The 14,891-nt window shown below is 39.8% G+C and overlaps 1 protein-coding gene across 2 annotated transcripts in view; it reads right to left on the reverse strand.

Moving 5' to 3' along the window:
- The window catches only part of KAT2B (lysine acetyltransferase 2B), a 95,670-nt gene that overhangs the window by 66,808 nt on the left and 13,971 nt on the right, over nucleotides 1-14,891 (reverse strand). For both annotated transcript variants that reach the window (XM_045538085.1, XM_045538092.1), the window contains exon 2: nucleotides 2,938-3,064. In XM_045538085.1, coding sequence (XP_045394041.1) covers nucleotides 2,938-3,064 — 127 coding nt within the window. The remainder of the gene's footprint in view (nucleotides 1-2,937; nucleotides 3,065-14,891) is intronic.

The following is a 14,891-nucleotide window of genomic DNA, read 5'->3' on the forward strand; positions in this document are numbered from 1 at the left end:
CCTTTATGATATCCTTTATAATTGATTGGTTAACTGAAGTGTTTCCCTGAGTTCTATAAGCTATCCTAGCAAACTACTGAAACCAAGTAGCAGAAGTTGTGGCAACCCCAACTTATACTGGGTCAGTGAGAAGCAACTGGCACCTGAGGTGGGAGCAGTGTTGCAGGACTGAGCCCTTAACTTGGATGTGATACCATTTCCAGGTAGATAATGTCAGAATTGAACTGAATTATAAGACACCCAGCTGGGGTTCAGAAAATTGAAGAAATGCTTAGCATGTAGGGGGAAAAAACCCACACACCTGGTCACAGAAGTGTTCTGTGTTGAGAGAATAGAAAGAAAAAAGGTTGTTTTTTCCTTTACAATGTTATATTTTCTAAACTAATAAAACAGGATGATACTTATGAGGGATCAACACTGTTCTAGAGTCGGCATCCTGCACTTGGGGAAGGACCACCTTCCATGTAGTTCTCCTCGGGCAAAAAGTGGGTTTGGGCACATGACAGGCACTAGGCCGATCAGATGCACTCCTCTAAGTACTTAAACCCTGAACAAATACCTACAGGGACAGAAGCAGTTGGAGCAGTGGCAGCATCCTGGACAGAAGGTCCATGAATTTCTGCAACTGAGATGCTCAAACCAGACTGAAACCTGTTTTCCTGTTGTTTTCAGCTTCTGGGAGCTATCACCTTTCTAGAAATACTGTTTTCTTATTTAAACTATACAGAGTTTATATTTGTTGTTTTAGTGAAAGAACCCTGACAGTGTTGTGATGCTACTACAAACACAACAACAGCTAATAATCATGTATTTATGTGCCAGGTACTGTCCTAAGACTTTTGTTTGTGTTATCTCATTTAATCCTCACACAATTGATCCTCTGAGGTAGATACTATTAGATATTAACCCACTTCAGAGCTGAAACAACTGGGGTCCAGGCAGATTAAGTAATGTGCCCCTACTCACAGCTACTGTCCATAGAGCCAGGATTTGAACTCAGGCTGATCGATCCTATAATTTAGCCCTAAATTATAAAACCTCCAACCAAACTGCTTTACAACCACTTTTATTGGTTAATAATATGTGAAGAATATCTTTCCATGTTGGAAAATACATCTTTTTTTAAAATAGCCATATTGAAGTGTATTGATTTTCATAATTCAACCAATCATGTCCAACACTGGAATATTTAGGTTGTTACTAGCTTTTTAATAAATAAGGCTATAATAACTGTCCTTTTAGTTTAATTTGAGGGTACATCTTAATTTATACATAGGTTAAATTCCTGGCATGGATTTGCCAGGTCAAAGGGTATGTACTTTTTTTTCTTTCTTTATTCTTAGTTATGTATCGGCAAATAAGGACATTTGTTTTCAAAGCTTGTTAAGACACATAAAAGAAAACAAAGTTGGCTGTTTTTTGTGAAGCACTGTTCCTGCCTTGGGGCATTCATGTGTGTTTACATGCTTAGAACGGAGACAATCTGCTCAGCTAAGAAAGAAAGAAGATTCTGTTTTAAATGTTATTAATTAAGCTAATGTTGGATAATAGGATTTCCCAGTCAATACCAAATACAGTTCAAGCCCAGGGCTTAAGGAGTTCTCGTATCCAGTTTTTACTGCATCACATTTCCCGAGGCAATTCTAAACGACATTCACTCTATCCACTCACAGGTGGATTGTAAAAAAGGTAAATGATAAGTAAAGACAGTTCTGTAACTTTTGGAATCTTTCTTTTGTACTGGCTACTTCAAAACTCACAATGATGAAATTATTAGTGTTTATTTCTTTTGTAAGATCAATAGTCTCCATTTGCTTGTTCAGAAGGTTACTCCAGTGCAATGACCGCTTGGGAAGATCACACTATTTACTTTTTTGTTTTATAAGTATTGAAATACTCTCCAGCTGAGTACAAAATAAAACTTCAAACTAGATCTAACACCATGCTAACCTTGGAGGCTGATGCAGCACCATTTGATGTCAGCAGGAAGCTCTGGAGAAAGAGGATGGCAAGAGAAGCCACCCACTTACAAATGGTCAGGTGGAAAGAACAAGGACCTTGGTGAGAACATTCTGCCCAGTACCATGTCCTTGCAATACCAGACAGTAAACTGACGTTTTTGGGGAGACTGGATAACTGAAGGCAAAAAAGTAAGAATAATATTCCAAGACCCTTTATGAATTGGAATTTTAATATCTAAGAAAAACTAATTCCACATTAACTTTTATCTACTCAAACAAAATATGATTTCAATAAAAATATTTTTATCCTAAAACTAGTATTAAGACACGGAGCATATAAGCACCGTCCTGTTGAGTAACTCTGCAGCAGAGCCTATCTTACCAAACTGACAATGATTATCTTGCAGGGTCAGATAAGAAAGTTGAAAGGGAAAACGCAGGTAAACATTCACCAAACACAATGAAGAGCAGCGGGCAATGAAGAATGAACTTTCAGATGCAGGAAACTAAGGAGCATGAAGATAAAATGAAGCACCCCAGAAAGTTTAGAGAATCACATAATTATTATCATTGTTATTATTATAATTATTAAACAAAGAAGCAGTCAGTTGAGGTTTCAACCCCGGGGTCAGAGACTCTCGGGCCCCCCATCAGAATGAATCAGGACATGTTACCCATTATTCATTCTAACTGGCTCACTTGTCATGTTTCATCTTATTTGGCAATCCCCCAGTCCAACCCAGCTCTTGCAGAAAGGGAGAAGAGACAAATACGGAGTCAGTGCAAACAGTGCAGGGTTTGTCTCTCACATGAAGCCCTCCCCAGCAAACTCGGGAGACTAGAGAGACTCTTTTGTTGTTGTCCTCACATAGAGGTAAACAGCATGCAAGTTTGGTTAACCCACACAATTCAGTAAGTCAGGACTCTCCGGCAAGAATGAACTTGTTGGAATTTGCTGGGAGATTTAGGAACTCACCTAGGGCATGGCTACAACTCCGACAGGATTCCGTTAGACTGACAATTATTTGCTGCAGATCGGCTCTGGGGGGAGTGGGAGAGGGGTTGGGGTTTTTCCAGCCATTGCATTTACAAGACTCCTCGGCCTAAAAAAGGAATGAAGAGACAAAATTATGTAACAGGCAGCCATGGACTGATTGCTTTACACGAGAACAATACACACCAGTTGTATGACAGCTACTCCTCCCCACTTTGTAATTTTCTATATATGCAAGAGAAAAACAGAAAAGGCAAAGGGAGTATTTGATTTGGGTACTTTGTTTTTTGTTTTGTTTTGTTTTCTGCTGGCTGGAATCTGCATGCTGCAGTTCAGACAGGTGACCTACACACTTCGCTACCATTGCCCCCCATGGGTGTCCATGAAATGGTCAGTTCCAAGAGAATCCACCCCAAAAGCTTCTCAAAGCAACAAGCCAGACTCCTGAGGTCCCACAAACACAGCTAAGGTCTAGGCTAAAACTGAGCCTTGCAGGCCCCAAGGCTCCAGCTGCACCTCTGCCCCATGGACCAGAAGGGAAAACCGCAGAACTGAAGGAAGTTAGCAATCTTAGGGAAAAGGGATGGGGCACACCCAGCTGAAGCCACACTTGCAGACTCCTCCAAGTTTTTCTCAGCATTAGAAATGGAGAGGACTTCACCATGCATCTTGGGTAGAAACTTATATATATTTCCCAGGTTTCCTGTACTGGAACACTATTATTTTAGCAACACTTACTAGAAATCTTCCTTAAGTTTGTCCACATACCCTTCACATTTTCCTACCTCTGTAGAGAAAAGTGAGCATGATTTGGCCTTTTTGCAGTGACTTGGGCTATGACGTGGAGGGCATGCATGGCAAGATTATCAATTAGTCTACCAGGCTACCGAATTATGTGCTTCAGGAGGTCCTAAAGTGTGGAAGGCTAGTATGCTCATATTGCTTATAATTCTTCTGCCCCTTCCCTACTATCCATTACCGCTCCATCACTCTCACCATTTATTTACTGCTTCAAATCTGCTGTGGCTGGGAAACCAGGAAATAAATTGTTAAAATAACATGTAACACAGATGGATTCATTTTAAGGGAGAGCCTTCTATGCACACTATCCGATATGGCAGCCACTAGCCACATGTGACTATTGAGCACTTGAAATGTGGTTAGTCCAAATCAAAATGCACCGTAGACATAAAATATGTGCTGGATTTAGAAGACCAGGGCAAAAATAAAGTAACTCATTAATAATTTTTATATTTATTATATGTTGAAATAGTATTACTTTAGATATATGGGTTAAGTAAAAGATATTTTTAAAATTAATTTGACCTGTTTCTTTTTATTTTTTTAATGCAGTTATCATCATATATAACATTATACATGTGGCTCACATTATACTGGACAGCACAGGTCTATAAAACAAAGTTCATAGATGTTCGCGCTTGGGCTTTGTGTTAGATTTTAGCTTCTTTCAGAGTCTTTTCTCCCTGCTTGCTTTTCTTTTTTTTTTTTTTTTCCCCTCCCTCCATGTACCAGATGGCTGGAGTTAGTAGAATTCTGATTTGAAGAAAATTTCAGAGTGGCTGCTACCTTGACCTCATACATAAAATAATTCTCCAAAATAGAGGCAGTTTCTGAAGTACATATATGTATAAGAGAGAAGGAAAGAATAAATTATTGGCAAGGTAAAAAGAGTCAAGGTAGAATAAGAAAAATCTGCTTTTGACCATGAGTCCTTCTCAGTGGGCCCCAAGAAGCACTCAGGAACACTCAGCCAACCAGATTGCTGCTCCCATTTGGTCACCAAGAGGATGGGGAAGGCACGGCCAGAAGAAGCACCTTACATCAGTAATCCCCACAGTCCCAACCTCCAGTGAGTAACTCAAATGACCCTCTTTTGGCTAGACTTCAGGCAAGACCCAACTCTTACCCCCACTACTCTGTTGCCAGGCTGAACGCAGCCTTGAAATCCTCTGCAATGAGCCATCCACCTTGTCAGAGATTGCAAAGGTCTCAGGCCATGTTCTTGAAGGAAACTTTCATGAGAACTTACACTGAAGACAGTGAAGGGTAGCAGCATATGCCACCCCAAAATACGCAGCTTTGGTATAAGGATTATTAAGAAGCAGATATAAGAAAAGCTCTCTGCCCTCCCCCTATTTCCCTAAAAGCAGGACATAAATTTGTAAAGGTGTCCTCCCTCCCTTCTCTACCAGGAAGGACAGAAGTTAATCACCAGAGACAACTCTAGACCCTTCTCAGACTCAGAGATGGCACTAGAGCAATCTACATAACAAACCTTGCTAAAACTAGTCCTTATCTACAATGAGTTTCCCCATATATTTGCTTTCCCACAAGTTGCTAGTCCTAACAGCTCAAAGTCCTTTTCCTTTGTCTTGTCACTTCTCTAAAAATTTACTGTTCTTTGCTGAGATGTTATATAAGCCCAAATTCTAACCACTCCTTTGAGTTACTTCTCACTGGGTTCTCCCTTGTTCATGCACCATGCACATGTTAATAACCTTTTGTGTTTTTCTCTTGTTAGTCTGTCTTTAGTTAGTCTAATTTACAGGGTCCCAGCCAATGAACCGAGATGGGAGAAGGGAAAACAGCTTTCCTCCCCTACAAAAGCATCCCTAAAAACTTTGTAGGGAGAGGAAACCATCCTTATTTTGGAACGACCTCTCTTAGTTACAGAATAGCTATTTCCAGGGTCTCTCTAAACCTCTAGCTTTTCTGAGCAGTTGGTCTGATCCAGCTGCCATTTCCAAAAGGGCCTTTGGTTTGAGAAAGAAAAATGATGACAAAACAGCCTCAACAAAGCAATTAAGTATGATAGACCAAACCCAGAAGGAAAAAACAGTAATAGCCAAAAACCTCTGAGTATGGAAAACTGCATTTCAAGCCAAAGAGCTACTATACATACTGACTCACTCATTCAACAATATTTATTGAGGGACTGCTACATGCCAGGTACTTTTTTGCTAGAAAACAAAGATCCTAATCACATGGATCTCACCCACATCAGAGTTGGGGTGCAGGGGGGGATAGGGCAAACAACAGGCAACACAAATAAGTAAATTATATAGCATATTATTAATAGAGCTTGACGGTACTATCGAAAGAAAGACAAAGGGGCAGGTACAGGGGAACTGGCGAAGGGTAAAACAGAAGGTGCAATTTAAACTAGGCCTTTTTGAGAAAGTGGCATTAACGAGAAGACATGAAGGAGGGAGCTGGCCATTAGATGTCCAGTGGAAGAGGAAACAGCCAGCAGGAAGGTAAGGGAGCAAGCACCCGGCTTGCTCAACAGAGAGCAAAGGCCAGCGTGACTAGAGCACAGCGGGTGCAGTTGCAGAAGCTGAGGTAAATCAGGGGGTGAAAGGAATTCTGCGAGGCCTCATAGGCAATTATAAGGACTCTAGCTTGGTTACTTGATCTACTCTCTCCCTCTTAAACAGGATCCTCAGGGAGGTGAAATGGAGGTAGGGAGAGAACCGGAGGATGTGAGGCGGGATGTCTCCAAACTCAGTTTTCTCTCGTTCATTTTTTCCTTTTGTCATTAGGGTAGGCATCTCCACTTTCTTCTTTTCTTTAATAGTAGTCATGGAGGGTAAAAAAAAAACCAAATCCACCCATTTTCCTTTCTCTCACTAATTACCATGAACAAATCACTCTATTTCCTTTTTCTTTTAACTTCCAGTCCAGGATCAACTATGCATTTTGGTATGTATGTATGTATAGAGACAGAGTCCCCCCATGTTACCCAGGGTGTCCTCAAACTCCTGGGCTCAAAGGATCCTCCTGTGTCAGCCTCCCGAGTAGCTGGGGCTACCCGCATGTACCACTGCACCTGGCTAAGGAAGCATAAGTATTAATACAGCCCAGAACTTACAAATCTCTTTGACATCTGGATGAAAAGGAACACCAACAGCTCAGCCAAGGCCCACCAATAGAACACAGTATCCTCCCTGAATTATCATAAAGATGCCAAGTTGCCTAATCAAGGGTTTCACTATTGTACTTAGGATCCAAGATTTACTTGAGGGTTAGGGGTCAGGTGGGTAAAGAACAAAGTTCAAAACTCCAAAAAAAAATCACGTAACTTGGGAGTCTTCCCTCATTCACCTCAGTAACCACTCTAACTTTTGACAAGCATGATGGATTTTGCATCTGGGCACATTAGCAACCGCAGTCTAAGTTTCCTCCTTGGCAGGCTGTCTAAGGGCAGGGAGTAAAACCAGCAGGAACTCTATAAGACCAGAACACTGTAAAACCAACCACAGCCAGGATTTGTAACTCCAGCTGGAGGTGCAGGGAGGGAGGGTAGAAACCACATCCTTATCACGCACCAGACTTAAGAATTCAAGGATCTAAAACTTTTCTCCCTGTGAGGTTGCTTATAAACCACCCTCCCACTCCCCAAGATTCATGCTAACAAATAACAAGCTTTTCATTCTTGGAGAAAACAATACAGATTTTTAGAGATGTAGATCTTAACTTCATTATTGCAACAGACTTCATGCAGTCAGCCCAGAAAGAAAAGTTTATGTCCCTTCTTGTCTTAACATGACAGAGAATAATGGCCGTGTTCACTGGGGGCTCATAAACGGGTGAGTCACAAATCTCGTGGCAGGGAGATTTGTAATAATAAAGTCTTATATTCCCCCTACTCAATAAAAAAAAAAGTTACATCTTAAATATGAACTACTCATGTATTTAAGTCACTTCTGATAAAAGTGTTTAATGAATTCTACTACACAATAAACACTCATGCTTAAAAATATAACTGAACAAAGGTCTTTTCTTTCAAAACTGGCTAATTTTGCTTCCTCCACTGAGTCTTAGGATCCCAGTAGTTTTTACAAAGTAGATTTTTATTTCTTTTGTTCAGAATGATGGAGACTGTCCAAATAAATTTAAAATTCCCTGAAAACTAAGGAGGATGGAGGGAGGGGAAAAAAACATGGGCCAAATACTGAGAAGTATAAAAGTTTTGTCAGCCCCACAGTACTCCAGTTGTGCTGTCCAAGAAGTGGCAGCCAGCCATAAGTGGATGGATACTGAGTCCCTGAAAAGCGACAATCCAAATTGAGATGTGTTGTGAGTATAAAATACACACTGGATTTCAACGATGTAGTACCAAAAAAAATGTTAAAATATCTCATTAGGAATTCTTGTATACTGGTTACATATTATAATGATAATATTTTGGAATATTAGGTTAAGTAAAACATTAAAATTAATGAAATTTCGGCCGGGTGTGGAGGCTCACACCTGTAATCCTAGCACTCTGGGAAGCCGAGGCTGGAGGATTGCTTGAGCTCAGGAGTTCGAAACCAGCCTGAGCAAGAGTGAGATCCTGTCTCTACTAAAAACAGAAAAAAATTAGCCAAACAACTAAAAATAGAAAAAATTAGCCGGGCATGGTGGCGCGTGCTTGTAGTCCCATCTACCCAGGAGGCTGAGGCTTGAGCCCAGGAGTTTGAAGTCGCTGTGAGCTAGACTGACTCCATGGCTCTCCAGCCTGAGCAACAGAGTGAGACTCTGTCTCAAAAAAAATAATAATAATAATAATGAAATTTAATTTTTGGCTTTCCTTATTTCTTTTAATGTGGTACAATGCATTGAATAGCATCCAGGCAAACTTTATGTCCACTGGGAATCTCAGAATGAGATCTTATTTGGAAATAGGGTCTTTGTGTTGATATACGTGATCAGTTAAGGATCTTTAGATGAAATTGTCCTGGATTTAGACTGAGCCCTAAAACCAATGACTGGTGTTTACCTAAAAGAAAGGAGAAGGAGATTTGGGCACAGAGACAGACAAACAGGGAAGAAGTCCAACTGAAGACAGAGGCAGAGATTGGAATGATACACCCATAAGCCAGAAATGTCAGGATTGCCAAGAGCCACCAGATGCTAGGAAGAAGCAAGGAAGGATTCTTCCCCAGAGCTCTCAGGAGTGTGACCCAGATGACACCTTGATCTTGGGCTTCTGTCCTCCAAAACTGTGAGTAAAGGAACTTTGTTTGTTGTTCTAAGCCACCTATTTTGTGACAATTTGTTATACCAGCCCTAGAAAACTAACACAAGGGGCTACTAGAAAATGTTAAATTATATATGTGGCTCACATTATAATTCCATTGGACATTGCTGCACTAGATTATAAAGGGAATCCACCACCAAACTCCAAGTCTTCACTATGGACCCTAACAGTTTAGGCATAGAATAGTCTCTATATCCTTAAGTGGTTCTAAATGGTTAAAGTTATACCCCATTGAGATATCTGAAAGTCCCTTGAGTTTTGCTCATTTGTTTCAAGATTTCTTTTTCTAGGATATGAAAAATACTTCTTGCACATGTACATGTACCATTACACATCTAACAATCTAAGTGCACTAAAATTTTTAATACATGTAGGACTAATGGCTCAGTTTGCTAAAGAGGACATACACTAAATCCTTTAAAATATAGTCAATGCCATTATCCTCGACTGCTTGCAAAACATTTTCTGCCAAGCTTTCTAAGCTGCTGCTACCATGCCCTTCACCTTGGCCTTCATCTCCCCCATCCAAATGTTTGGGCCTGGCCACTATTCCTTGAGATAAGAGATCTCCCTTCAAAACACCTTTCCCATGTCTCTCCTTAATTAGGCATGACAGCTGCTGTCTAAAGAAACTCACAAGGGAGTTGGCCTTGCAGCTTTAACAAAGTACCAGCTGAAGGACAACATTTTAGGGAGTGCACTGTCAAGCCAATTACTGCAGCAGCTAGCAACCTGGGCATAAGGAGGGGAAGGCTACCCAGATGACTTCATCTCCCCCAAGAGCAAGTCTCTGCAGACATGGCAGAACCAAGAAGGAAGAGAAGGCCACTGAACTACTTTTGAGAGAACTGGGATAAAAATGTTTGTGTCCCAATAGTATCCCAGGATTAGAGGTCAAGAGAATGCAAATGACTTTGTCATAGTATGCCGAACTAGGATAGGTGATGAGAAGGAAGCTGAACTAGATAAACAATTGGTCACAATGCAGATTACAGATAGACAAGAGAGTAGGGTGCTCACAGTTCACTCAGTGTTAATGGGTGAGATGGATGTGAGGATATTTGAGTGATATCCAGAGGAACAGGAGAAAGACAGCCAGCGGTCTAGCAGGATTCTGTCACGCTTAAAGAGTGAAAAGTCATATTTGCTGGAAAACTTAAAAATCAGTAACAGGGAAGTCCCACAGCAAGAATATGCCGATGGGAAATTTATGGAGTAAAACCATGAATCCATCATTTATTAAGCACCTAAAATGAAAAAAGGTATTCTTTTTTCTCCCCAATTCCAAAGCAGCTTGGCTATTGTATATGTATTCTTATCTCACCCTATGTGAGGAAAACATTAATTATTCCCATTCTTTAAAAAGCAAACTGAGGCTCTAGGTGATAAGAGACTTGCCTGAGGGTTACTCAGTCTACCCTGCAGAGGAACAGAGTATGTCCAGGCAGATAATTGGTCTTGTGGTTGTGAGTGGGGTGGGTCCTCGCCCCATTTACTACCTCTCTGCTCCAGGCTGAATAAAGGCAGAAAATTTAAAAGTCAAGGACCAAAACTATAACTTCACACCCACTAGGACAGCTATGATCAAGAGGGCAGACAGTTAGATAGGAGGAATAAGTTTTGGTGTTCTCTTGCACAGTAGGGTGACTATAGTTAACAATAATGTGTTGTATATTACAAAATAGCTAGAAGAGAAGATTTTGAATGTTTTCACCACAAAGAAATGACCAGTGTATGAGGTGATAGATTAATTACCGTGATTTGATTATTACACAATGTATGCATGTATCAAAACATCACACTATACCCCATATGTACAATTATTATGTGTCAATCAAAACAAAACTTTAAAAAAGGCAGTCAATAACAAATTATCAAGGATGTGGGAAATGAAAATCCTCATACATTATTGCTGGGGATGTAAAATGGTACAGCCACTTTGGAAAACAGTTTGGCAGCTTCTTAAAAAGTTAAAGATAGACCAATGGAATAGAATAGGGAGCCCAAAAATAAACACTCACATATATGGTCAAATGATTTTTGACAAGGGTGCCAAGACCATTCAATGGGGAAAGAACAGTCTTTGCAACAAATGGTGCTGGAAAAATGGGTTATCTACATGCAAAATAATAATGTTGGACCCTTACCTAACACCATATGTAAAAAATGAACTCAAAACAGATCAAAGACCTCAACAGAAGACTTAAGACTCTGAATCTCTTAGAAAACATAAGGAGAAAGCTTTATGATGTTGGATTCGACAATGATGTCTTAGATATGACAGACCAAAAGCACAGACAGCAAAAGAAAAATAGATAAGCTGGAATTAATTACAATGTAAAACTTCTGAGCATCGAAGGATGTAAAGGCAACCCACAGAATTGGAGAAAATATTTGTAAATCATGTTTGATAAGGAGTTGATATCTAGAATATATAAAGAACTCCTGCAACTCAACAATAACAAAAAATAGCCCAATTTAAAAATGGGCAAAGGACTTGAACAAACCAAAGAAGATTTGCAAATGGCTAATAAACACATGAAAAGATACTCAACATCATTAATCATTACAGAAATGCAAATTAAAACTACCATGAGATACAACTTCACCCCCATTAGCATGGCTACTACGGAAAAAAAAAAACAGAAAACAAGTATTGGAGAGGATGTAAAGAAATTGGAACACTTGGGCATTGCTAGTGAGAATGCAAAATGGTGCAGCTAATATGAAAAACAGTATGACAGTTCCTCAAAATATTAAAAATGGAATTATCATGTGATGCAGCAATTCTAGTCCTGGGTATATACCCAAAAGGAATTGAAAGCAGGAAGTCAAAGCGATATTTGTATACTCATGTTCTAGCAGCATTATTTAGCACAATAGTCAAAAGGTGGAAGCAGGCTGGGCATGGTAGGTAGGAGGATCCCCTGAGGCCAGGAGTTTAAGACTAGCCTGGGCAACATAGCAAGACCCCCATCTCTACCAAAAAAAAAAAAAAAACAGAAGAAGCAACCCAAGTATCCCTTGACAGATGAATAAACAAATAATACATACACTGGAATATTATTCAACCTTAGAAAAGGCAATTTTGACACAGGCTACAACTTGAATGAGACTTGAGCATGTTATGCTAAGTGAAAGAAGCCAGTAATGAAAGGACAAATACTATATGACTTCACTTATATGAGGTTCCCACAGTAGCCATATTCACAGAGATAGAAAGTAGAATGGTGGTGGCTGGGGGTTGGAGAGAGGTGGCAAGAAGGAATTAGTGTGTATGAGTACAGAGTTTCAGTTTTTCAAGATGAAAAGAGTTTTGTGGGCTGGGAGTGGTGGCTCATGCCTGTAATCCTAGCACTCTGGGAGGCTGAGGCAGGCGGATCGTTTGAGCTCAGGAGTAGAGACCCCCATCTCTACTAAAAATAGAAAGAAATTAGCTACACAACTAAAAATATATAAAAAAAAATTAGCCGGGCATGGTGGCGCATGCCTGTAGTCCCAGCTACTCGGGAGGCTGAGGCAGGAGGATTGCTTGAACCCAGGAGTTCGAGGTTGCTCTGAGCTAGGCTGACTGCCCTGGCACTCTAGCCCAGGTAACAGAGCGAGATTCTGTCTCAAAAAAAAAAAAAGGCAACAGAGCAAGATTCTGTCTCAAAAAAAAAAAAAAAAAAGAGTTTTGTGGATGGATTTTGGTGATAATTATACAACAATGTGAATTTCTTAATGCTGCTGAACTAAACACTTAAAAATGGTTAATACCGTAAATTTTATGTTATGTGTATTTTACCACAATATTTTGAAGTAACAATAATTTTTTTAAAAAGTTAAACATAAATTTAACACATGACCCTGCAAATCCACTCCTAGGTATCTACCTAAGACAAATGAAAACATTTATCCACACAAAGACTTGCATGCAAATATCTCAATATTATTCATAACAGCCAAAAAGCAGAAAGAAGCTAAATGCCCATCAACTGATTAATGCATAAAGAAAATGAGTTATATGTAATTAAATAATAGAATATTATTCGAAATAAAAAAAGAATCTTTAGGCAAACCAAAGACAAAAAAATTTTTTTTAAAAAATGAAGTGCTGATATGATAATATATGCCACAACATGGATGAACCTCAAACACATTATGTGCAGTGTTAAGACGCCAGTCATAAAAGACCACATGTTGTATAATTCCATTTATTTGAATATCCAGAAAAGCAAATTTATAGACATAGAAAATAGATTGTGGTCATCTGGGCCTGGGGGCAGGAACAGGGTTAACTGCAAATAGACACAAGGATCTTTTGCAGGTGATAAAAATCTTCTAAAAGTAGATTGTGGTGATGATTGTACAACTTGGTCGATTTCCTAAAAATCACTCAATTGTACACTTAAAACCGGAGACATTTTATAAGACCCCAATTATACCTCAATAAAGTTTTTTTTTTTTTAAGGCAAGAACTGCTAGTAACTATCACTTCAAAGACGAAACTTCTGCAAAGATTCCCCAAAGTGTGTCCCAGAATTGGGGCTTATTTTCTCCTCACAAGTTAAGGAAGCTTAATAAGCTACACTTAAAAAGAAAAACAAAAAATAAAACAGGACTAGCACATGGGGGTCTTCTTCTCTGTCCAAAACCTCACCCTTACCTGATCTAAAAAAGCAAAAAAAGCTACAGTCCCTAGGTGGCCGCACCTCTGCCGTCAGAATCTGGCTTGGCAAAAGAAAAATAGCAAATGACAAGAACAAGTGAGTCATTAAGTAGGTTGCCCTGTTTTTGAAATCAGTAGAGGGTTTGAAACAATTAAAACCTGCTAATAATAAAGATGGATGTTACTGGTGTTTGTTCTGGGCTCCCTACTAAATGCTAACTTGCTGACGTCCAACTTTCTGATCTCTTCACAAATTCACTGGAGCCAAATTGGAATTTAAAGAGAATTTCAGGATAGTTATTCTGGTTTCCTTCTTGGAACTGCAGTATCAAATTTAAGATATAGCCTGAGGAGGGTGAGGGAGGAGAGACTGAGTTTCTGGAAATGGTTAAAAGGGAGCAAGAAGTGAAACTGGCAATGGAGGAGGACTGTAGTGAGAGGGTTTAAACTTTCACTTGCTACCACTGTGAACTATTTCAATTTTCCTCTTGACTGTATGCATGTATTACTTTGAAAAAGATATTTTAATCCAAATTGTTTTAAAATAACAGCAAAACCTGGAGCCCACTGTCAGCAGTTGTGATCCAGCTGCTTGGAATTTTCTCCTTGAAAGTCACTGGCTTTTGCATAATGCTGATGTGATTTGAAGCAGTGCTTCTTGAACTTCCATCTGCTCAGGAATCACCTGGAAATCCTATCAAAATGCAGATTAAGATTGAGTTAAGTCTTGGGTGGAGCCTGAGATTCTACATTTCTAAAAAGTTCTAGGAGAGGACCACTCTTTGAGTAGCAAAATATTTGAAGGGATAAATACAACTCGGCCAGGCATGGTGGCTCACGCCTGTAATCTCAGCACCCTGGGAGGTTGAGGAGAGAGGATTGCTTGAGGCGGATCAGGAGTTCAAGACCAGCCTGAGCAAGAGGGAGACCAGTCTCTAATAAAAGTAGAAAAAAATAGCTGGGCGTGGTGGTGCATGCCTATAGTCCCGGCTACTCAGGAGGCTGAGGCAGGAGGATCGCTTAAGCCCAGGAGTTTGAGGTTGCTGTGAGCTAGGTTGATACCATGGCACTCTAGCCCGGGCAACAGAGAGAGAGTCTGTTTCAATAAAGAAAGAAAGAAAAGAAAAGAAAAATATAACTCCTCTTTCTTCTCCCTGGATTAACTTTAGCCTTTCATATACAGATTAAGTTTAAATGGCTAAATAATCCTTTCTGGAACATACACCCTTTTTTTTGTCT

This window comes from Lemur catta, chromosome 1, assembly GCF_020740605.2.
Source record: "Lemur catta isolate mLemCat1 chromosome 1, mLemCat1.pri, whole genome shotgun sequence".
In the NCBI taxonomy this organism is placed as follows: Eukaryota; Metazoa; Chordata; class Mammalia; order Primates; family Lemuridae; genus Lemur; species Lemur catta.